Consider the following 21286-nt stretch of genomic DNA (forward strand, 5'->3'; position numbering starts at 1 on the left):
CTGGTGAGGGCGGGGTTATGCTTTGTAGGTATTGGTTTGCAGGTGCCTAGCTGCACGCGGTCGTAGAACACGAGGCACTCGAAGAGGCTAGCATTCTGCATCTTGGTTCTTGCACTTGCAAGGTTGCATTGCGGTTCTGCAATTTGGGTTTTTGCACACGGTCCGTGTTTTTGGCCCCCAGCAAGAGTTCTTGCTTTGGGGCAAGCAAGTGGCATGGCCAAGCCAATCGGGGCGCAGCGTTGCATTTGCGGTCCGTGGGTTGACTTAGCCAAGGCGGAGCAGTTTCATGTGGAAATCACAACTGCTGCCTATCCTGCCTCGTGCGGCTACCTCACTTCCCCTGCTGCTGGGGCTTTGCTCAATCATGGGAGTGCACTTGCCGCCAACAATCGCCCGCGCAGGGCGCCATGCCAGAACTCTAGCAGGTGCGGTCATCTGGCTGTGCGTTCTTTACATCGCGATCACGAATATATTTGCAAGCTGGTTCGGTGCTGTTTTCTGGACGCCGTATCTCGTGCTGCTGGTGTGGTTGTTCCGCCGGGAGTGCAAGGAGATCAGGAGAAAAAGGGCGTTCGATGCGCATCTCAGTGTGGAACAGCTCGCTGTTGTTCTCGACCTGCGACAGATCGTGGAAGATGTAGATGCACATACGGCTTGCAAGCGCAGCTGGACTGTCTACTTCACATGGCAATACTGGAGACCGAGGGAACTGCCGCCGAAGCCATCGCTGGAGGAGGTCGAATCCGCGTTACAAGAAAGTGAGGAAGCTGTTGGACCATACGACATTAACATCGGCGCGGCATTGAGGAAGCTGCTCCTAGCATCGCGCGTGCAGCAAGACATGGACCTGGAAAGAAAGATACTCGAGAGATTCGTCCAGTTCCTGGAGCACACGAAAGGACGGGATCAGCAGGTCCTCATCCAGGTCCTCGCGCGAGCAGGACAACTGCACTTCGCGGGCGAGGAGTACACAAGGGCCGCTCAAGAGCTGTCTCGGGCACTGGATCTGCATCGTCAGCTCGAACTGAAGGATGCGAAATGTCGTGGGCTAATGACCCCGTACATGTTCATGTTCTGCAAAAAGATGCTGGCAATGGCGCACACCATGGCGAAGGATTCCGAGGCCGCGGAAGCTCTTTGCGCCGAGTTGCTTGCGGAGCTGGAGCAAAAGGAGGGCATGCTGAACACTGAGCCCCTGGGCACGCAGATGGTCAGAGGCATGCTGATCAGTGTGTACATCCGGCGGGGCTGGAAGGCTTTGAACAGCACTGAGGGTGGCAACCCTACAGGTACCGTGTCCCGCTACCTGCGCGATGCTCTGAGCCTCGTCGCTGTCCACCCGGCCTTCTATGCGCACAACCTCAAGCAAGTCGGTCGCCTCTTCATCTGGGCTGGCCGGGCCGGCGACGGCGATACCGCGTTCAGACTGTCTAATGCGATATTTGAAAGTGGAATACGGTCGGGTACGCCGCAGCGCAACTGCCTCTGTTCCTCCACCAGCGAAGTCGAGGAACATGGGCTGAGAATTTGCAATGCTTGTTCCAGGCAAATCGCACTCGGGGATAGGTGGTTTTTCTGCCGGATTTGCGTCGATACCGATCTCTGTGCTGAGTGCTATGCGGGGTTCGGCCGCCGCCAAGATTCTGAGTGGGAGGATGTGGATAAGTTCCCGAGGGAGTGTTTAGCGCATGAGTTTTATGAAGTCCGGGAAGATGAGAGGGAGGAGGAAGTCTCGGTGCAGATGTGGATTGCGGAGACGGTTCGGCGTTTGGATGCGGAAATGAGTAATGGCGATCGTGGAAGTGAGGTTTCTGGTTGATTCAGAGCAGCTGCAAATGTCAACAAAGGAAGTAGACTACCGTATACAGTAGAGTGGATCTTCATTTTTCTCCGTCTTTGTGCACTAACCGCACATCCGATGGAAATATGTCCAGAGCCTATTTACTCTACTTTTGTTTAAAAATACCTCTTGCCTAAGCCAACCCATCGTGGTGTATACTTAGTGTGCGCTACTCGTATCATTGAGCAACTGCATTCAATGCTAAACGTCACACTGGTTTTCGTTACTAGTAATTAGTATATTGTTGTGAATCGTGCGCCCCATCTTTTCAAGCTGTAGACGAAACGCTGTATAAGACGTAATTTCCAAGACCTCCTTCAAGCGACAAATATCTTGCGAGCTTTGATAGGTTTTAACACATTAGTAACGACTTGTGAGACTGCTTGTCGTAAATGCCCAATCGCATGCATGTACGTCCCCCAAAGCAGCCTATTTCTCTTCACCAGCTCTTCCTCAACGCGTCAGCATCGCCGAGACCGTCAATGAAAAATGATATATTTCTGAGATTCAAAAATTCCTCGAGGAAGGGGACCTTCCAGGAGAGCTCCCCATTCAGGGGCTGAGCGTAGTCTTCGCTCGCTGGCTCAGTAACCTTCACTGCCAGCAGCTCCTCTGAGCGTAATGTCACTCGACGGCTCAGCTATTGCTTCAACGCCCAATCGGTACTTCGCTTGTTCCCGATTCTTCAAGGCTGAGCCTTGGGCTTTGGCGACCTGTTCTTCCCGTATGAGGGATGTTCCAGTCAGGCCAACGCCGCAGGCGCATTTGCGAAACGCGCAGATGACTCTTGATGCAGACGTCCCAGGCATACCGAGCCGACCTGCACCGATAACCCGCCTACCTATCCACTGCCGCTGAAAAGTGGTCACATAGGTAGCTTCAAGATAACATTCAAGTGGGGCCGTCAACCGAACCTCTTGGGAGTGGCACGACTCGAGAATCGACCTGCAGGCGCGTCCATCTGATGTGCTGTATCTAACTCACGTAGAGCACCCGAAGGTTAAGAGAGCGCACGCGACGGGATTGGTTACCCTCCGACAGACCTTGAGAAACCTGCGCTGTGACGTCGGGGTCGCGGCACAGCCTTCAAAGCGCTTCGATATGCGTTTGGGTGACAGCACTCGCTCGGACGGGCTGCTGCAGGTGTGCCAGGCGTTCAAGACACAGTGCGGACCTGCACCGAACAGCCCGGTGCTAAACAATCTTCAAGAGCGAGGAAAGGGCAGGGCTCTTGGGGGGTGGGTGTCAAGGCCACACCGAGGGCGGAGAGAAATACTGGGAGCGCGACGGGCGTGGGTTTTATACGGCAGCGTCCAGACGCTAGTGTTGAGCTAAGGGCCGCCCTAGGTCGAATTGGAGCGGCCCTTGCGTGGTGAAGGGTGAATGTGAAGTCACTGCGTCGGTGAATGGGCAACTGAACGCGTGACGCATTGAAACTGCAATTGAGTCGCATCACAGCCTCAGGCACTGCCAATGTTACCAGGTGATTGTTCTTTCTCAATCGTCGTGTTTAGAGACACTTCGCATCCAAACACACCACCACGGCTCTACGATCTCTTCAGCTCAGGACTATCCCCAAAGCACCTCGCCATCATCGCCGGGGGGTACCTCTCCCCCTTGCTCCCACCCACGCTCTCAATCGCCTTGCGAATCCTCTTCTCCTCAGCATCCGACAGCACAATCCCCGCCGCCGCAGCATTCTCCTCGAGATACTTCACCCGCTTCGTCCCCGGAATGGGTATCACATCATCGCCCTGCGCCGCAACCCATGCGAGCGCCAGCTGGCCCGCGGTACATCCCTTGTCCTTGGCGATATCCGCCAATGCGCGTACGAGCTTGAGGTTGTCGTCAAAGTGCGACTCACTGAAGCGTGGGTGGTTCGAGCGGTTGTCGGAAGGATCCAGGTCTGCGCGAGAGGTGATGGTGTTGGTCAGGAAGCCGCGGCCAAGGGGCGAGTACGCGATGATCTTGACGCCGAGCTCGCGCGCGGTAGCCAGGAAAGCCGTCTGCTCAGACTCGATCTCCAGCGCGAAGGGTGAGTACTCCATCTGGGCTGCAGCGATGGGGTGGACGGCGTGGGCGCGGCGCAGAGTCGACGCAGAGCACTCGGAGAGGCCTAGATAGCGAATTTTGCCTTCTTTCTTGAGCTCGGCCATTGCGGCGACGGTTTCTTCAATGGGAACCGTGGTATCGACGCGGTGCTGGTAATAGAGGTCGATCGTTTCCACCCCTAGGCGCTCGAGGCTGGCTGTGCAAGCTTCCTTGACGTATTCGGCGTCGCCACGGACGGCGTGTTTGCCGTCAGGGCCGATGAGGTTGCCGAATTTGGTCGCGAGGAAAATCTCCTTGCGGCGCCCTGTCTGGGAAAACCAGCGACCGAGGAGCTTCTCGTTTGTGTGGGGGCCATAGCTGTGCGGGGCGCTTGTCAGTGGGGTTCGAACGTAGAGGAGCGGTGGTGGGCGTACATGTCGCTGGTATCCCAGAACGTGATGCCCAGATCAGCCGCACGGGTGAGGACTTCGAGTGATTCGCCGTCGTTGTATCCTCCGAAACTTGTGTAGGCAAATGTCATTCCCATACATCCAAGTCCTTGGGCAGACACATTATCCTCACCGATCTTGCGCTGTGGAATTGTCGACATTGTTGCTGCGAGTCTTATAATTTCAGAGCTGGTACAGATGGCGGGGACTTTAATTCCAAAACGTGAACAGGCTGTGAACGCTACGGGGTATGTAGAGCTCGTTCATCAACTGGACGATCGTGGGTGTCGTGGTGCGAAGTGGGATGCAGTATGACGGGTTTCGGATTTATGGTATGCATTAAACCCGATGTACCATGTAGATAGCGTCATAATACTAGTCTGTCACGACAGTGCGCACACAATGTTAAAAATTTGAGTTTTTTAAAAAAAAAAAAAAAGACAAAATAAACATACAACAGCGGGGATTCGCTGCTGGTCACCCACGCAACTACTGATCCGCCGGTACACTGCTTATATATGGCTGAGCGGACGGGAAGCCTAGTTTTCAGTGTCCTATGGTCGTATGTAATAATCTGAGGCCTGCATCTTTATATATACCGGCAATTGGTTGCACATTGCCTCTATAGCCCCTACCATTTCCCTTCTCCACATGTTCGGATCCCCTGCCACCCTTTACTGTGGATGTTGTATCGTGCGGTGCACGTTGGGCTCTCCTTCATCCTGTCGCCCACAACGCTCTCATGCGAGAGCATACAATTTCTTCAGGTAGATGGGAAAAAGGAACCCTACTGATGTTGCAGGAGGTGGTGCAATTGCGATATCGCATACTGCGCAGTTCCGCCAGTATGCATAGCGGTTTCTTGCATCACTTGAATTCATTTCAATCAAAACATATACTGTCTATAAGCATACTGACTTCTGATTCTCCAGGCTGTCTATGGGCCACAGGTCCTGTCTGGTTCCGCGGCTGCACTACATCTTCCCCATAGAAAATGTTGTAAAAGCGGAACGGAAACAGATTACTCTTTTTGTTAGCTGCATTTCTCCAGAGCTCAACCTTTCGAAACCATTTTTTTTCTAAATACATACATTGGGCATCTCCAACTTCCTTATCGTATCTCGCCTTCATCCTCCACGCCCTACGCATGTCACAACATCTCCAACCCCACCAAAACAGAACAAAGCCACGTCGCAACTAACTGCATATAAAACCAATGACCACCATCACGATCTGATCATCTCTATAGAATAAAAGCCCCCAGCACCGTACAGCTCCGCACGAGCAACACCACGCACCATGTCCCCACCACCACCATTCCAAGACATCGTCATCGTCCCCGCCGTACCTGCAGATGCCGCATCCATCGCCGCCATTGGCAGGGCTACTTTCACCGCTTCCTTCGCACACTCCATGCCCGAACAGGACCTTCAAGCCTATCTATCTAGCTCCTATACCACATCCGCCATCCTGTCAGAACTGTCCAATCCAAATGATAATACGTTTTACGTTGCGCACCTCGCCCCCGCCTCCAGCGCCGTTGCAGGCTTCCTCCAGATCAAGCACGGCAGCACGGATCCTTCTCTACCAGCAGACCTCAGGCTCGTAGAGATCCACCGCGTGTATGTTGGCATGGAGTACCACCGGCGCGGTATCGGGGGCGCGATGATGGAGCACGTGCTGGGGGTGTTGCGGCGGGAGGGGGCGTACGAGGGGGCGTGGCTGGGAGTGTGGGAGGAGAATGTGCGGGCGAAGAAGTTCTATGGAGGGTTAGGGTTTACGGAGAATGTGGGAAGGCACAGTTTTACGATGGGGGAGTGTGTGCAGTGGGATGAGATTCTGCTGTTGAGGCTTTGAGGGAGATATTGTGGGCGGGTAATGGAATTTACGAAGGGCGTGTGGTGATGGTCGTAGCTACTTGGGTTAGGAGTGGTTGGTGTATCTCGGCTGTGTCATGAGCGTTGCGTAAACGTAGATTTTTCGCAGTGTTTGTGTGAGATCGGCATTGGGTCCATCGTCCCGTACATGGTGTATGGAAACCAGCAGAGCAAACACTGATTGAAGGGCATGGTGAGACTGTGAACGTGGCTGTGCAGATTGTTATTCAATTCTCAAACACCCTCGACAGGGCATGTTTGGGTCGCGTTAATAAGTTTTCTGTGAGTACCAAGAACTTTTGCATTGATGCGAATAGAACGACTTCTGTGCTGACACTGCCGCTTCTTCGGGCAGCCAGGGCGGTGCACATCACAATTCAGGCGTTTACGGCAGAGCGATTCTTCTGTAACTTATGCCCGAGAGATCAGGATCGGGAGTAATCCCGTGCCAATCACACGTCTGGTCACCGCACCGAGTCTCAAGACAGACAATGGCAACACCTAGACAAGATGTCAAGGGCATGTCTTGGATGTCTCAGAACTATGACTTGAACCGTTGTGTTGTGCTCTACCGTGTTCTGGACAATGGCATGAAGCGGTGGTCGGACACTTGCACTGTGGTACGGGACTTGCACCAGCCCTTGGGGCCATAGCGGCTAATCGCACTCTTGGGACGCTCCGTCAATTGGGGAGAGTTGTGCCGGTAGATTCCTTTCTTCGACGTGCGCTGCTCTCCGCATTGGCAGAATCGATCACGTGGAAAGAAACAAATTATTCTCTCAACGCTTCGTATTGATCCACGCGAGTCTGCATAGAGATGCAAAGCTTGTTGCATAGACTTTTTGTGCGGGAGTGGGAAATCCCTTCTATGAGGTTTGGCATTTGATGTTTCCACGAATAGCTTTCTTTTTAGTTGCCGATGGGAAGACCATCATGAATATTGATATTGACAGCAGGATTCTTGCCGAACGGGCGACAAAGTATCCTGCATAGAGAGGCAGCCACCGCAGATCATCCGTCCGAAGGCTTCCGCCTCGGCGCATATGCAGTGAGCATGCTTAGCCATGTTTTCTGTCGATCAATTCCCAAAGTGCATACCGCGGTTCCTAAGCATAAGCATCTAGAAAAGTGTAGATCTCAAGATGATATGCAAGAAGATCACGGACACCATAGCTAAGCCGCCGCGACCTGCAGCTAGCTGGTATGGTACTCTGGAATGCCCTATACCGGCATAAGGGGGAGGCCAAGAGTGAGCTTGTGACGCTTGTGCAAGCGGAAAGTAATCGTGTCATCCACGGGCGGTTCGAAGGGAGACTTGGCTCGACCTGTGCTACTGTGACCCTCTTGGCGGATTCAATAAGTGATAATTGACATGGACGTGTTGGACAACAGAACGAAGCCAGAAGCGACGGTCCAGTCTAGCCGTCGCAACGGCTACAATGGGGTGTGTCTGTTACCAGCACTAGAATATTCCCGCTAGTCATATCAGTAGACGTTGACCGCTTCCCGTTGTGTGATTGGGTTAGTTTACTTATTGTTGGAGTATATCTGACATGGGCCCGCGTAGGAACGAGCGTAATTTCTTCGCTGATCAATGTGGTATCGCCCCACACGTAAGGTCTTACGTCTGTCGAAACCATCAACTGAACTTTTGCAGCTCGTGTGCAGATGCGTTGTCCGCGCCAAGCAACGGACGTTTCGTACTCTGTTTCTCCCACATCATCGGACCCCGCGCGAAACGCCGGCAGTCGTGGAGCACAACAATCTTGCAAAATGTTTTGCTGGTTCATGTTCCATCTTCGACGCGAAACCAGTTGCCGTGCTACAAATCGTGCCAAGCGCGGAATTCAGTTCCAAGAATTCCGTCCTGGCGTGTGAACATGCCAAGGGCGGTACAGTGGAGGTTGCATCCCAAAGGGGAATCTACAGTTCATCAAAGGATAATTGCCAAGCGGATGGGACGCCTTCGTGACCAATTTTGTATACCCTCGGGAAATTTAGGACAGCGCATTGGCATTGAAGACGATCGCTATTTGGCGAGCAGGCTGACGTGCAGATTGGGCGGTCTATCATTGAGATCTCCCGTCTTGGACCTGGTGTTGTGTAGATGATCTCCAAGATCTTCTGCAGGATTATTTCGAGAAGCGGGATGCCGCCGAGACGCCAAGATTTGTTGCATACATATCTCTTGGTGAATGTCGCACGTCAACAGGACGAAAGGAAGCCTTGTCTTGGTAACGCAGCCAAGTGCTTGTGAGGATCGTGATGGTTGATGTGCTCGTCGGTAGATTGAAAATTCGGGAGTTATAAGGGCGCACGACATTGGAGGATCCACACATGTGCAGGGGGAGCAGAGAGCTCACGTGCTCCTTTTGAGACCGATGAACCCCCACGATGGCTGGAAGTGCAATTAATCATCACGAGACGACTTTTCGCCGGACAAACCTTGCTCACTACTGCAGGTGCGCTGTGTGTGAATGTGGGGGAAGTATGGGGCGTTCAACGGCGGACCACTAGGATGCGGGTGTTGTGTTTTGAGAGCCGCACGGTCAGACTCACCGCCATAACGCTTGTCCATTCACGAGTGCACCGTACGCGTTTTTGAAGCTGCGAGTCGGGCCACATAGGATACTGACAAGTCGGGCATAGATCTGCATGATACAAAAATGAAGCTGCAACTGCCACAGGTCGACAATCCGCCTGCATCGGAGCGAGGTGTAAAAGCGATGCAGGAGGTCACGAGCTCTACACGCACTTCAAGCGCGGGATGAGTTAGCCTACTCGATCGCAAGGTGAAGGAAGTATTCGGCAGCAAGGAAACTCTGTACAGAGCCTGGGCAGCTCGAGTCGGATGTCGGAGCCACTCACCAGGCTCGGGTGAGGCTGTGGTATTGGTTCCGTTAAATGAAAGACGACCAACATCGAATAGTATTAAACGATCTGCGGGGTTTCCGTGGGGTTGGGCGCTGTTGCACGACCGCATATGGCCAGGGCTCGCCCAGCGGTGGATGAGCTGCAGCAAGGTGCATTCGTAGGCGCATGCTTGGGTGCTAACAGACATGCGTCCTGTCGTCGGGTTCAACGACGACCTGAAAGAGGTGGACGTTGTTCGCGGAGAAGGACACGAATGCACCCCCACGTGAGGTCCGGGGCTCGCTTCTCGCGGCTGGCAAAGAGCGAGGGATTGCGTTCTCACTCTGCTCTTCGGGAATGTGTTAGAGGGGATGAGGTTAGATCGGGGCCAGAAGAGGATGCTCGCGGTCGGCAGCGTGCGGCAGCCCGCATTGTAAGAACAATACTCCCGCAGCGCATCAAGACAGCTGGTTGGAGCGGAGACGCGGTATGCCGGTGAAGCTTTTGTGCAAGGGGGGGTTTAATAGGTAGTGAAAATGCCGCAGGCACGTCCTCAGCGGAGAGGATCAGCGCGGCGGCTCAGAATAGCGACGGCCGAGTCGCGTATCGAAGCGTATGCTTGTGAATAGAGTGTCAACACGGACTGTTGCTGGCTAGTAGGGTCGCAAGGTCGCATCGCAGCACGGACACGGCGCCAGTGTCGAAGTGAATGTCTGGGGATGGTTTCGAGACGGTGACGGGACGCTCGCGGCTGGGCATCGTCGTCATGGGCCGGTGCAACATGGCACAGAACGCAGGCCGAGCACCCAGCGTGCCTGAGGCCGCTGGCAAGGTTCCGCAGGAGGCTGCACGGTGGACGTGCGCTCTGTTAGGACGAGACGGGGTGCTGGTGTGGGGGGTGGACAGGTCCGCTCGGCGCAGGCGCGTGCATGCAGGGCCACGGCGGCCAGCACGTTAAATTGGCATGGTTCCGCTGGCGCTGCTTAGCTGCGTAGGGTTGAAACCAAAGCCGCGAGTTTCCTCCTTAAGCGCAGCGCTTCCGCTCTCTGCTTCTGGCTTTGGCAGTCCTCTGCGCATATCGTCTGTTGAGAACGGCCTCGGTCGCACCTGCATTGTTCTCCCGGGCGGCGCCTTCTTCTCCATCGGCGGCTTCCTGCCCTTGCTGCCGACATCCGACCCTCTCCCAATTACATCACCGCGCACTGCACTGGCAGAAGACGCTCGTCTGCCCGCGATATCAACGCCCGCCTCAACCCACCGCATCCTGGCTCTCCTGCCGCGGCCCGATTATTCTTTACCATCCCATCCAGCACCCACCCCCCCAGACCTCACCATCGGATGGCTCTTTCAGGGCACCCGCCATACAACACAGCGTCTCTCGCCTTCCCCTCCCTCCACCCCTACGCCTGCTCCTCTCTTGCAACGTACCACCAGCCCAGCTCCCTCCAGAGGGCCTAGTCGTGTTCCCACGCCACGAGGCTCGTTGGTCCCTTGCAGCTTCCGCACGCAGACCTACTAGCGACCTCGCACGGCGTTTGCTCATCTCATTACCGATTATTCGCTCACCGCCCGCGCGACCGCCATGCCGCTCGTAGCTTCACGCAATCCACCTCCATTGGTGACAGCGCCAACAAGCGAAGCGCAATTTCTCCGCAGAGACTCCCGCGTCCGGGATTCCCCAATTGCGGAAGAAGACGAGTCTACTGCCAGCGAGCCGACGGAACCTCTTACTCCCAACAGCCATACCAGCGACTCTGCCCCTTTCACTCACCCCTTCTCTGACCCTTTCCGTAAGAATGAGCACGCCGACTTCCTAACCCCTGCCGTTGCCATGACGGACGGCGACGTGAAGCCGCTGCCAGCTGCGACCTCGCAGGCACCTCCAGCAACGTCCGCGGCTAGTCGCACGCCCTCTGTTCTCAAGGTGAGCGCACCAGCGGAGCCGCACTCGTCACTTGCGCCCGAGAAACCAGGCCTGGGGAAACGCGTCGGGTCTTTCGTGCGTGGCAAGCTTCATCGTGCGGCGTCGCACAAGGATGGACCCAATCAAAATGAGAACCCCAAGGCGCCTCCAAAGCACGCCCACAAGACGGAGAAAATGATTGTCAAGACTGGCGTAGATGGTCCTGCAGAAGTCTCCACACCGGCTGTGGATATTCCACGGTCCGGTCGGAGGTTCAGTTCGTTCTCTCTGTCCGGCCGCAACACCCCTAAATCTTCGAATTCCATTTCTGGACCACCCTCACCTGGATCGCCACACAGTACCATCTCAAACGACCATGGCCAAGGGAGATTGCGACCAAGCCACAAGCACTCAGCATCATCTACTGCAATCTCGAACATGACCAAAGAGAAGGCTTCAGGCGTGAAATGGGCTGGCACTAGCGGAAGAGGCGGAAAGCGACACACGTGGACACGGAGACGCTCAGCAAGTACAGAACAGGTTCCCAAGATGGAGTTCGACGACGAAGAGGCGACTGCGGCTTTGATGGCAACTTACTCCAAGCCAGCTAACCGTGGAGTCGGATCGAAAGCCCGCCGTCTGAGTTTGAGTCTACCGGATGAGTTCGTGGTGGACTGCTGCGACCTCGACAAAGAGTTCAAGAGCTCCAGTCTGATGCCCGGCAAGAGAGGGAAGATATTGGGCAAAGGAGCCACTTCTGAGGTTCGCATCATGGCGCGGAGAGGGTTCGGGGGAGAAGATTTGGTCGCTGTGAAAGAGTTCCGTCCCCGAGACAAGGACGAGACCGAAAGCGACTACGTCGACAAGATCAAATCCGAGTACAGCATTGCGAAGAGTCTCCACCACCCCAACATAGTTGAGACTGTGCGGCTTTGCACGAACCGTGACAGGTGGAACCACGTCATGGAGTATTGCGCGTACGGTGAGCTCTTCTCGCTAGTAGAGCGCAAACTCTTTGCAGGCGGCACCGAAGGATACTACTCCCCGGAAGATCGTCTCTGTTTCTTCAAGCAGCTGCTGCGGGGCGTCGACTACTTGCACAGTCACGGCATTGCGCATCGCGATATCAAGCTGGAAAATTTGCTGCTCAACAAGGAGGGACATCTGAAAATCTCCGACTTCGGTGTTGCGGAAGTCTTCTGCGGTGTCCACCCTGGTCTAAGACATGCAGGTGGCGAATGCGGAAAGAACATGGGTGAAGTGCGGCTGTCTGATCCTGGGATCTGCGGCAGTCTTCCCTACATCGCACCTGAGGTTCTGGAAAAGAAGGGCAAATACGACCCCCGACCACTTGATATCTGGTCATGCGCTATCGTCTATCTCACCATGACCTTCGGAGGCTGCCCGTGGCAAGCAGCTAAGCCAGACTTCCCATACTACGCCAGGTATAAGAAGGGCTGGGACGAGTGGTTACCGAACCATCCGCATGAAGATATCACCCCTGATAACCATCCCAAATGCGGCAAGCTCTTCAGTCTTATCAACCCTCCCCCACTCAAGCGCATGATGCTGAAGATGCTCCACCCAAATCCCGACAAGCGCATTACGATCCGCGAAATCCTCGATACGCCGGTAATCAAGAACATAGCATGTTGTTGCCCCGAGAGCTACGAGGACCCAAAGTACGTGATTGACGCGTCCAAGGGCAGAAGGTCAGGCCCTGCGCCGAAGAAGTATCTCCATCACCACATCCCGCCCAAGCCCGAGCATAAGATCGCGAAAGCGTTTGCCCACCGCTTCGACATGGGCGAGGGGTAGCCACCGATTGTCCTTTGTCGGATTGGTTTTCTTTTGTATAAGCATGCCTGGCGTTTGGGTCAAAATAAGCCCGCTGGGTCAACGATTTCCTATCTATCAGTCTGCTCATAGCGAGGAGCATGTGTGATTATACGAGCAGCCTACAGGAACTCTGGTATATCCTGGGCTACGACATGACTAAGGTATCAGTTGAGGTCTAATATGGCGGGGAGGTGTACAATGTACATGTGCATTCATATGTATTTCTCTACCAGTTCATATCAAAACCACTTCCACAACAGACTCTCAAAGGTGCTCACTATGGTTAAAAAAGTTCCTGCACGTTCAGCCCGCGACTTGTGCGATTGGCGGCTCGCAATGGGTCGCGTTGCGCAATCGCGGGCTCGATCGTTGGGAGAGCTAGCGCCTAGCGCTGCTACCTTCACAGGGTTCGTGGCTCAATCGTCATCCCGCTCGCTCGCTCGCGCTCCCCACGATGGCCTGATCTGGCCGACGATTTGCGACCGCGATTGCGGCTGCGACTCCCACCCTCGCGCTCGCGCAGCCACCGTCCGACGCGACCCTCGGCGTGCTCTGCGCATAGACCTGAGCCCAACGGTGGACTTGCTGCACCCCAGCGCAGCGCACTCAGCTCAGCTCCACTCCAGCGAGCGCCCCGCACGTGCATACAGCCTACATAGCACACCACCCCAGTCCCATTTTTCCCCCCCTCGGGCGGCGAACGCAACGAACGCGCTAGATTCTTCTTCTGCGGCCGACGTCAGCGCCGAGGAGCGTCTACTGCGCGCCGAGAAGGTTGGCATGTGTGGAGGCGCGGTGGAAGGGCTTGTTCTTCCTTGGACGTCTTGGGCTGGAGCGTGTCGGGCGTTTGGTTTGGGGGCGGGAGGCAAAGGTGGGGTTGATCGGTGAGGGCGCGCGTGCGGGCTGCGGAGCTGCCTGGCAAGCGTGCCCCGTGAGCGTAGCTCTACTCTGATACCATACAGCCGGTGGTACTGCTGTAGGGCCGTCTATCGTCATCAGCAATCGTGGGGGATTGTGGGCTACCGTGTCCGGGGTTCTGGAAGCGGGTCTAGCAGGCTAGCGGGCTGTGGTGTGCCCTTGTACGTAAGCCACGAGTTTGAGGTGCGTTGGGGCGTGCGGGTCTAGATGTTCCAAAACGCGTGCTGGAAGCGGTGGGGTTGTGTGTTTTTGACAATGACATAGTAATTGTGCTGGCATTTGCTGTTTTGAGGAAGCCGGATCGATGGGTGCTGTTTCGCAGCTGTGGGCGGAACTGGGTGTATGGAAGATACTAGTCACATCTGTTTGAATTGCGATACGACTATACAAGGGCAATTATACCGTATCTTGTTTGCACGTATTGTTCGAGTAGCTTAACGTACATCGGACGATGTACTTGGCCATATTCGACGCAACCCTCGAAGCTAGAAGATTTGGAACTCATCTCGGGTCATAGCGATGATCAAGATGCTTGAAACACTGTATACCAACTTCAGAGGATGCATCGAAGAAATACACACCGTAAGTATATTCTCGATTTGAAAAGTAAGTAGTCACGGGTGGTTCACAAGCGATCAAGAAGCTGCTATCCTAACACATGCAATGCAAAATGATCGTGAAGATTTCGAGATCGTCATCAGTAGCTTGGATACACGCTTGCGCTGAATATTTGGATCAGGCAGATCCAAGCACTCTTATTCAAACATGCACAATAAGAAGAGACGTCCACCGCTGCATCATCCGTGTCTGTTCCCCTACTCCGCCGCCATAGCAGCGATGAACGTCTCCCAAGTCGACCCAAACGACTTGTAAGGGTCATCGAGAGTATCAGTGACATAGATGTACGACGCATTTGCCCTCAATTGGGTCGTGATGCTAGCCACATCGCCCGGAGGCGCACCAAAGACAACGTACGCAGTGTGGTCGCGGTCGTAAGGGTTTCCGGCGAGCCATGCGCGCGAATCTAGGCTTCGATATTGCTCCCAGGTGCTCTCAAACGTGAGTGATATGTCGACGTTGGGGGTCATGAAGTTAGGCCGAGTACCGGGGTTGATGATTGTCTGTGGGTAACATAAATACCAGTCCTCAGCAGGTGTGGTGGATGAAGTATTGCTTACCGTTCGTGTGTTCCCGAATCCCTCAGAGGCTTTGGTCTGGTTGACGGCTTCCTCTAGGAGGAGCTCTACACTGTCGCTGTATACATTGCTTACGTCGTCAAAGAAAACACCTTGCAGCGCGACGTTGGGTTCGTTTGCACTGCGGGATGCGTAGGTGGAGATGTCATTTCCAATTCTCTCGATGGTGTAAGGGCCATCCGGCTGATTCACTTGCGCAGTGTCGACATAGCCGACGGTCTGGACGTTGGAGAGCGCATTAAGTTGCGCGATGGCGGCTGCATAGTCGGGATTGGGCCAGTCGCCGGGTCCACTGTTTGGGTTGACGATGACGGTGAATTGGAGCGATGGGTATGCTGCAGCGCTGTCGAGAACGGGTTGCCATGTGCTTTCGCCAGATGGGCCTGTCGGCCACATGTATAAAGGTAGTAAGACTGCTGCTGCGGCGACCATTATTGCGATTGAAGTGCTGAGGCAGTAATGAGAACCGGATTGCTATATCGAAGAGGAGATTTTGTAAAATATCAGATAATGCTGTAAGTTATAATGTGCAGCAGCAGTAGATTCTGTCATCTTCAAGTCCGATTTCTGGACGACAAACGCCTGATTAGGAATAAGGATGTGGAGCTTAGGTACGGCCGTCACGTTTCAAAACATGCATCTGAAACGAGGCTTTGTACTAAGCCCCAAGGGGCAATTGTGTAAATTTCCGACGGTAACACCGTTGAAGTGCAAGAATCCTTTCAGTATGTATTAGCTTTGATCCATCTGCTTGTAGTCCTATGCGAAACGACATCGATTGCCAGAAACAACAGTATTGAACGTCTTATCACACAGGGTTCGCTTTTCGGTGTCTCTTGAAATCATGTGAGAATCCACCCATAGCTTGACTGCAAACTTTGCGTCTCGCCAGAATTTGGCACACAATAGATATGCAATTTACTGCCCACATTGTATGAATTCAAATCCCTGTCAAACGACTCGTTCTGCGACGTGAGACTTGGCATGTCAAGGCCCCCAGTGGATCCTTCGGATAACTTGGATAAGCTACCGGTAACCCCCGGATGTCCGCCCATAGCTCAAGCTTCGATTCCAGGAGCAGACCACAAAACCTCAGCGAGGCACTGCTAACACAATTACGGTCGCTCATTTGTCTTCCTGTTTCCAGCCTGAACCAGGCCTCCAAACCTGCTTGCTTCCTTTGCGGTCAGTTCGACTGGGTTTCCCATTTCGACGATTTCGCCCTTGTCCATCACTATGACCCTGTCAAAGTCCATGATCATGTCAAGCCGATGACTAACCGCGATAACGGTGTACTTCGCGAATTCGCTCTCGATGATCTCTTGGATGATGATTTCGGTTTCGCGATCAACTGAACTGCTCACTTCGTCCAGCAGCAGAATGCCCTGATCAGACGCGCCATTCAGGCGGCTGGCTCGGATGCGACGCCGAAGGAGCGCGCGTCCAACTGAGAACAGTTGCCGCTGTCCTGCGCTAAAGGTTCCTGCTGTCATACCAGCATTCAAACCGCCGCGTTCCTCGACAAACGTCCAGAGGCCGATGGCGATCAGAACGGATTTGCATTCTTCGGCGGTAGAAGCATCGTAGGGATCTAAGTTGGCCTGGAACGTGGTGCCAGCGGGCAAGAAGACGGCTTCTTGAGGCACAGCGATAAGGCGTTGACGTAGAGCAGCTCGATTGATACGAGACGAGGGGACACCGTCGATTAGAATTTGCTGGGTTTCCGATGCGAGGGGGTCCAGCAGCTTGAGGAGCAGAGCAACAAGGCTTGACTTGCCACTACCCGTACGTCCGCAAATGGCGACTTTTTCTCCAGACTCAATCTTCAAGTTGATGTCTCTCAGCGCTAGGCTAGGAGTTTCTTCATCCGCACTGTGTCAAGTAATCAGTGACACTCGGTCCTGCGCAAGAAGAATCTCCACTTACTCGTAGGCTGCGGAAGCATCCACTATCTGCACAGCACCGGTATGCGGCCACTGCTCTGAGGGAATTAAATCTTCACGTTCTTTATCTTCTGGCGCTACAGATTCGTTGAACTTCTTCAATCTAGCAATCGCCCCGATAGATGTCTCCAGCCTCGTGTAGTACAGCACTATACCTGCGAGGTTCTCACCGAGTGTGATAAGGCTGTACAGCGAAGCACCAGCAAAAGCGGATTGTGTGTGGAATTGAATCGATAGTACGACGAGAATTACGGCGATCACCATGACTACCACTAAAAATGACGTAGGGCAAGTCAGTGAGAAGTCGAAATTAAAGGTAGTAGGTAGAAGTAGGTTTCTGACTCGCAGCTAATGTCTGAGATCCCAGACCTGTGCAGCAGCAGAGACGCCTACTTCATACCCAGTAATGCTTACTTCCGAGAACTAGATTCAGCCATTCCTGGATCATCTGGAGGAGGTACGCTGGTCGTTGGCTCGTGTTGATCAATCGGATGTTCTTTGCGATATCGTTTGAAACAAACCCTACGGGTAGTGTCAGCGACATTTGTCCTTCAATAATCCGGTCGGTGCGATGCGCGTTCCATAAAACGAGAGGCGGTCGATTTGCTTACCAAAGGCTCTCAGGGTCGTGATACCCTTGACAGTGTCAAGGAAATGTGTGCTGAGACGCTCATGTCAGTGCTATGGTCGAGGTCGGAGGGGATAGACTTGCTATAAAGGGCTCTTAGTCTCGAGGTCCAACAACCTGAGTTGTCTAGAAGTCCTCAGATAGAATTTTCCAACAATATACAGTATGGCACCGAGGAACGGATACGCTATCGCCAGGTAAAGGGAAGATGTAAGCATGACAGCCATTTGCCCAAGCGATTGGAAGATCTACAGATCTCGGGTCAGCGGCATTCTTGCGAGTTGGTTTATAGCGTGGCTCGTGCAGACTTACAGAGAATAGGATATTCAAGGCAGCTTCAGGCAGCTCCGTGTCGATAAGATTTAGGTCCTGGGAGAATAGGTTGGTGATAATGCCGGTATCTGTTTTCGTGAAAAATCGCAGCGGCGCTCTGATCAGGGTTTGTAGGGCCTCTCGGTGAAGATTGGCTCCGGCTCTCTTGATGCCAAACACCCAGAGCGTTATAGCGAGCAATAGAAGCGACAAGAGGGCAGAAACTTGTAGCAATCCGTAAATTCCGGCGTAATAGCTGTGAGGATGTTTTGGGTGCCGCGAATGTACGTCGTTCGTCCAGTAAGTTAGCCCTGCGTTGGTGGTCAGTTTGTGTATATAATGCGCGGTCCAGCATCTAGGTTCTCATGCAATGTTCGCAAGGCTGTGGGGCCAGGCACGAGAAGAGACGCAACTTACAGATGGTCGGAAAATTCGTGAAGAAGCCCCAAAGAGCTCCAAATAGTAAAGCAAAACCGGCGATGTGCAATCCCATGCTCTTAACGTAATGCTTGTATACTGTCTTATCGCCTACCTGCCGTGACATATCATTGTCTGGTCCTTGAACACTTGGGACAACAGTGGAGTTCAGCAGCGTTGGGGTCCAAATAATCTCGTCTGAAGTGAGACCGCATTCTTCCGTGGCGACGTCGCTGCTGGAGGAGCTGCCCAAGTCCAAACCTCGAACGTACCCACATTCGGTCATCAGGTCAGCGTAGCTACCTTGCTCGGCAATGGTACCATTTCCAAGAACGATCACGTGGTCTGCGTCCAGCAAATGTTTTACACTATGTGTGCATAGTATCGCCGTGGTGCCCCTTCTTCGGATCAGACCACCCGGTGCGAAGACTTGACGGAAAACTCTCGCCTCAGTGTCTGCGTCCAGACCGCTGAAGACGTCGTCCAAAACCAACATGTCTGACTGTAGGTAGAGAGCTCGAGCTAGTGATAAACGCTGCTTCTGTCCTCCAGATAAAGTGATTCCATCTGATCCGATATTCGTTTGGTCTCCATTTGGGAATGTAGCGATGTCAATGCCGAGTGATGTAGCATCGATGACTTCTGAATACCTCTTTTCGTCAAATGTGGAGAACCCCACGATGTTATCTTTGACCGAGCCGTTTGAGAGAAAAGCAGCCTGCTCACAGAACCCAATGTGAGAAGCCCTTCTGTGAGACACGACGTTCCCAGATGCGAAAGGTATTTCGCCCAGCAAGGCCTTACAGAAGGTACTTTTACCGGACCCAACTGGACCAACAACGATGGTCAGAGCAGCCTTGGGTATATCGACATGTACATTTCGCAGAACGAACTCGCCCGCGCGCCAACCAAAGCTACCGTCGGTGATTTTCATGGCGCTTTTCGATGGGTCGGTGATTCCTGATGAAAACTTCTCTGGTTCTTGTCGGGTGTCACCCAAGATCCTCCGGAAATCTTCGCGCGTTTCGCATTCCAAGAAGGACTGTATACGTCCTAGACAAGCCAGCGTAGTAATGAGGTTTGGTACGCCTTCAAATATGTGAGCGAGCGGGTAGGTCAGGAGAGTCAGGAAGGCCAAAGACGTGAACATTGTCGAGACATCAAGAGTATTCCTGAGCAAAGCAAATGTAACCGGTGGTCCGATCAGCTGCGCAAAAAACCCGAGAAGCGCCGCGCAGATAAATATCTTACGGAACTTCACAGACGCAGCTAGTTCGTCAACGCGAAGCTTCTGGACAGTGCTGCTGATGGCAGCAGATAAGCCCGATATCTTGAGATTTTTCATGCTGGAAATGACTGTAGCTGTTAGTCCAACTCTTTCTTGGACAGCGGCCATCCACTCCCTCTGAGAATCGCCCGTGTATTTCGTCAAGATCGCTAACGAGATGAAGCCTGCAACGATAATACCAATAGGCGCGACGAATACAACACCTAGTCGAATGTATAGCATCCACGCAGCAAATGAAGCTTGGAGGAGACTGGCCCAGATTTCGTGAAGAGATCTCATGCCGTATTTGATGCGCTCCATGTCAGTGCTCATCAGTGTCAACGCAGCGCTATCATCGCTAACCCCAATGCGAGCTTTCGTGGCTTGGAGATAGATCTCGGTGACTAAAACCGATCTGGTCATGGTACGAAGTCGATCGCAGAAATACCTATAATTGTGTCAACATGGCAGGACTAACTACAATCAGGGATGGAGTTATGAACCTACCAGTAGATCGCCGTAGAAATCGCCATGCCTGAGTAGATAAAAAAGGTTGCGCCTATGAAACCATACCCGATACTAGGATCAAGCGTCGGTTGGGACAAGTAGTCCAGGAGCCTCTCCATGAAAAGCGGTTGGCAGAGAGTAAAACCAAGCAGTGCAAGTCGCGGGAAAATTGGGATTAGAAGAGGCCCTGCAAGAGCGCGAGTCAACACCTTCACAAGGCCGAATTTATCGCCCTTCAGTTTGGAGTAGTTCATCTCGCCGGAAAACTTATCGTGCAGCGCCTTGGAATCGAGAGCTTTGTCCAGGGGATAGAGATCGTCCACACTAAGCACTTTGCGATACCCCAACATGAACATCTCGTTGAGCCAGAAGAACACCCCGATTGAGAAGAGGCCGCTCGTTTCTTCTGGACTGTGTTCCTTTTCGTCCCAATGTACCCATGAAGTCTTCTGTTTGGCCTCCAGAAGCAAGATTAGCACTTTCAAAGCCACAGTGGCGCAGAAAAGGCTACTATATATGACTTCCGGTTTGCCATCAGCCGAGAGAAAGAGAGTTCTTGCTTCGGCTGCATCCAGGAGCATAGTCACAGATAAGTAAACGCTCAACAGTAATGAAGGTCTTGGACTTCGGCTGTGGTCGATGATGCTCAGAACGACCATAATTGAAGCTGACACGAGCTTGAGGATTGATGCTGCAATGAAAACGCCGGTCGTGCGAAACGACCCAGTCGCTACCAGCACCAAGAGTCCGAGTTCAAGACCAACGTATATCGCTATGGCGATCTAGGGTGCGCGAAGAGATAGTTAGCGAATTTCCCTGGGATTGAGTTTTTGAGTGTATCTTACGGCTTTGAGCATTTGGAACACAGGGGCGTGCACCACAGCTGGTTTCCGCGACTGATGGAATATGCGCCATAGCGATAAGATAATGAAGAACAGGGACGGTAGGACAGAGAAGAAGATTTGTTCGAATTGTACGTTGAAATCAAATGCATTCTCATTGAATTGGAAAAGATGCGATTCGCCATTTGAGAATGGCATGTTTGCGACAAGATTGCTTAATTGCGCATTTCGAACTCGAAATCGAAATCAAGCCGTTAAATCAATAGGACGTTAGATGCTGATTGCGCGGTTGTAGACGCAACCGAGTACGTACAGTGATCGAAGAGTCATCGCTTGTACGCGAAGTATTACTGATTATACCAGGCAGCGACATCTTGTCGGCATGGGATTGAACTCCGAGCGCCGTATTCCGACTTCAGGAAGCGGTTTAGTCTCGAATCCCTCGCACTATCTGGCAAGGTCAA

The 21286-nt window shown here is 53.2% G+C and overlaps 7 protein-coding genes across 7 annotated transcripts; 4 read left to right on the forward strand and 3 right to left on the reverse strand.

The window, feature by feature from the left end:
- Window positions 1-97: 97 nt before the first annotated feature.
- On the forward strand, window positions 98-2065 carry CC84DRAFT_965887 (uncharacterized protein). Its single transcript, XM_018187996.1, has one exon. It carries the CDS (start codon window positions 287-289, stop codon window positions 1817-1819), a length of 1533 nt encoding a protein of 510 aa, XP_018033659.1. The 5' UTR covers window positions 98-286; the 3' UTR covers window positions 1820-2065.
- Window positions 2066-3318: 1253 nt separating this feature from the next.
- CC84DRAFT_1151755 (aldo-keto reductase) lies at window positions 3319-4751 on the reverse strand. The gene is made up of 2 exons (XM_018176767.1): window positions 4306-4751; window positions 3319-4249 (listed from the first exon to the last, which is right to left on the reverse strand). Exons 1-2 carry the CDS (start codon window positions 4479-4481, stop codon window positions 3388-3390), a joined length of 1038 nt encoding a protein of 345 aa, XP_018033660.1. The 5' UTR covers window positions 4482-4751; the 3' UTR covers window positions 3319-3387.
- A 934-nt stretch (window positions 4752-5685) lies between these two features.
- On the forward strand, window positions 5686-6177 carry CC84DRAFT_1047668 (acyl-CoA N-acyltransferase; the record flags this gene model as incomplete). The annotated part of the gene is made up of 1 exon (XM_018173430.2): window positions 5686-6177. A coding segment is annotated over one exon (492 nt), but the record flags the coding sequence as incomplete, so codon positions are not given.
- Window positions 6178-10704: 4527 nt separating this feature from the next.
- Window positions 10705-12654, forward strand: CC84DRAFT_1047063 (Pkinase-domain-containing protein; the record flags this gene model as incomplete). The annotated part of the gene is made up of 1 exon (XM_018173425.1): window positions 10705-12654. A coding segment is annotated over one exon (1950 nt), but the record flags the coding sequence as incomplete, so codon positions are not given.
- Window positions 12655-12871: 217 nt separating this feature from the next.
- Window positions 12872-14102, forward strand: CC84DRAFT_965979 (uncharacterized protein). The gene has a single exon (XM_018187997.1). The coding sequence runs from the start codon at window positions 12973-12975 to the stop codon at window positions 13678-13680; it is 708 nt and encodes a 235-aa protein (XP_018033663.1). The 5' UTR covers window positions 12872-12972; the 3' UTR covers window positions 13681-14102.
- A 395-nt stretch (window positions 14103-14497) lies between these two features.
- CC84DRAFT_1125623 (uncharacterized protein) lies at window positions 14498-15353 on the reverse strand. The gene is made up of 2 exons (XM_018175724.1): window positions 14889-15353; window positions 14498-14831 (listed from the first exon to the last, which is right to left on the reverse strand). The coding sequence occupies exons 1-2, from the start codon at window positions 15336-15338 to the stop codon at window positions 14526-14528; spliced, it is 756 nt and encodes a 251-aa protein (XP_018033664.1). The 5' UTR covers window positions 15339-15353; the 3' UTR covers window positions 14498-14525.
- Window positions 15354-15984: 631 nt separating this feature from the next.
- Window positions 15985-21118, reverse strand: CC84DRAFT_1207996 (putative ABC multidrug transporter). The gene is made up of 9 exons (XM_018182134.1): window positions 20826-21118; window positions 19981-20762; window positions 18207-19921; window positions 17790-18100; window positions 17562-17725; window positions 17461-17510; window positions 17264-17371; window positions 16833-17121; window positions 15985-16778 (listed from the first exon to the last, which is right to left on the reverse strand). Exons 1-9 carry the CDS (start codon window positions 21018-21020, stop codon window positions 16022-16024), a joined length of 4371 nt encoding a protein of 1456 aa, XP_018033665.1. The 5' UTR covers window positions 21021-21118; the 3' UTR covers window positions 15985-16021.
- Window positions 21119-21286: the final 168 nt, after the last annotated feature.

The sequence above is a fragment of the Paraphaeosphaeria sporulosa genome (genome assembly GCF_001642045.1).
Source record: "Paraphaeosphaeria sporulosa strain AP3s5-JAC2a unplaced genomic scaffold CC84scaffold_8, whole genome shotgun sequence".
In the NCBI taxonomy this organism is placed as follows: Eukaryota; Fungi; Ascomycota; class Dothideomycetes; order Pleosporales; family Didymosphaeriaceae; genus Paraphaeosphaeria; species Paraphaeosphaeria sporulosa.

What these genes read in the sequence shown, in the direction of transcription:
- CC84DRAFT_965887 (XM_018187996.1), top strand. Translation starts at nt 287, where the DNA reads ATGTGGAAATCACAACTGCTGCCTATCCTGCCTCGTGCGGCTACCTCA.
- CC84DRAFT_1151755 (XM_018176767.1), bottom strand. Translation starts at nt 4,481, where the DNA reads ATGTCGACAATTCCACAGCGCAAGATCGGTGAGGATAATGTGTCTGCC. An exon ending in TTCTGGGATACCAGCGACAT is followed by an intron (nt 4,250 to 4,305) that starts GTACGCCCACCA and finishes CGCCCCGCACAG; the next exon opens with CTATGGCCCCCACACAAACG.
- CC84DRAFT_965979 (XM_018187997.1), top strand. Translation starts at nt 12,973, where the DNA reads ATGGCGGGGAGGTGTACAATGTACATGTGCATTCATATGTATTTCTCT.
- CC84DRAFT_1125623 (XM_018175724.1), bottom strand. Translation starts at nt 15,338, where the DNA reads ATGGTCGCCGCAGCAGCAGTCTTACTACCTTTATACATGTGGCCGACA. An exon ending in GATTCGGGAACACACGAACG is followed by an intron (nt 14,832 to 14,888) that starts GTAAGCAATACT and finishes TGTTACCCACAG; the next exon opens with ACAATCATCAACCCCGGTAC.
- CC84DRAFT_1207996 (XM_018182134.1), bottom strand. Translation starts at nt 21,020, where the DNA reads ATGCCATTCTCAAATGGCGAATCGCATCTTTTCCAATTCAATGAGAAT. An exon ending in CCTTGAATATCCTATTCTCT is followed by an intron (nt 17,726 to 17,789) that starts GTAAGTCTGCAC and finishes CGAGATCTGTAG; the next exon opens with ATCTTCCAATCGCTTGGGCA. An exon ending in GCTGAATCTAGTTCTCGGAA is followed by an intron (nt 17,122 to 17,263) that starts GTAAGCATTACT and finishes CGTCATTTTTAG; the next exon opens with TGGTAGTCATGGTGATCGCC.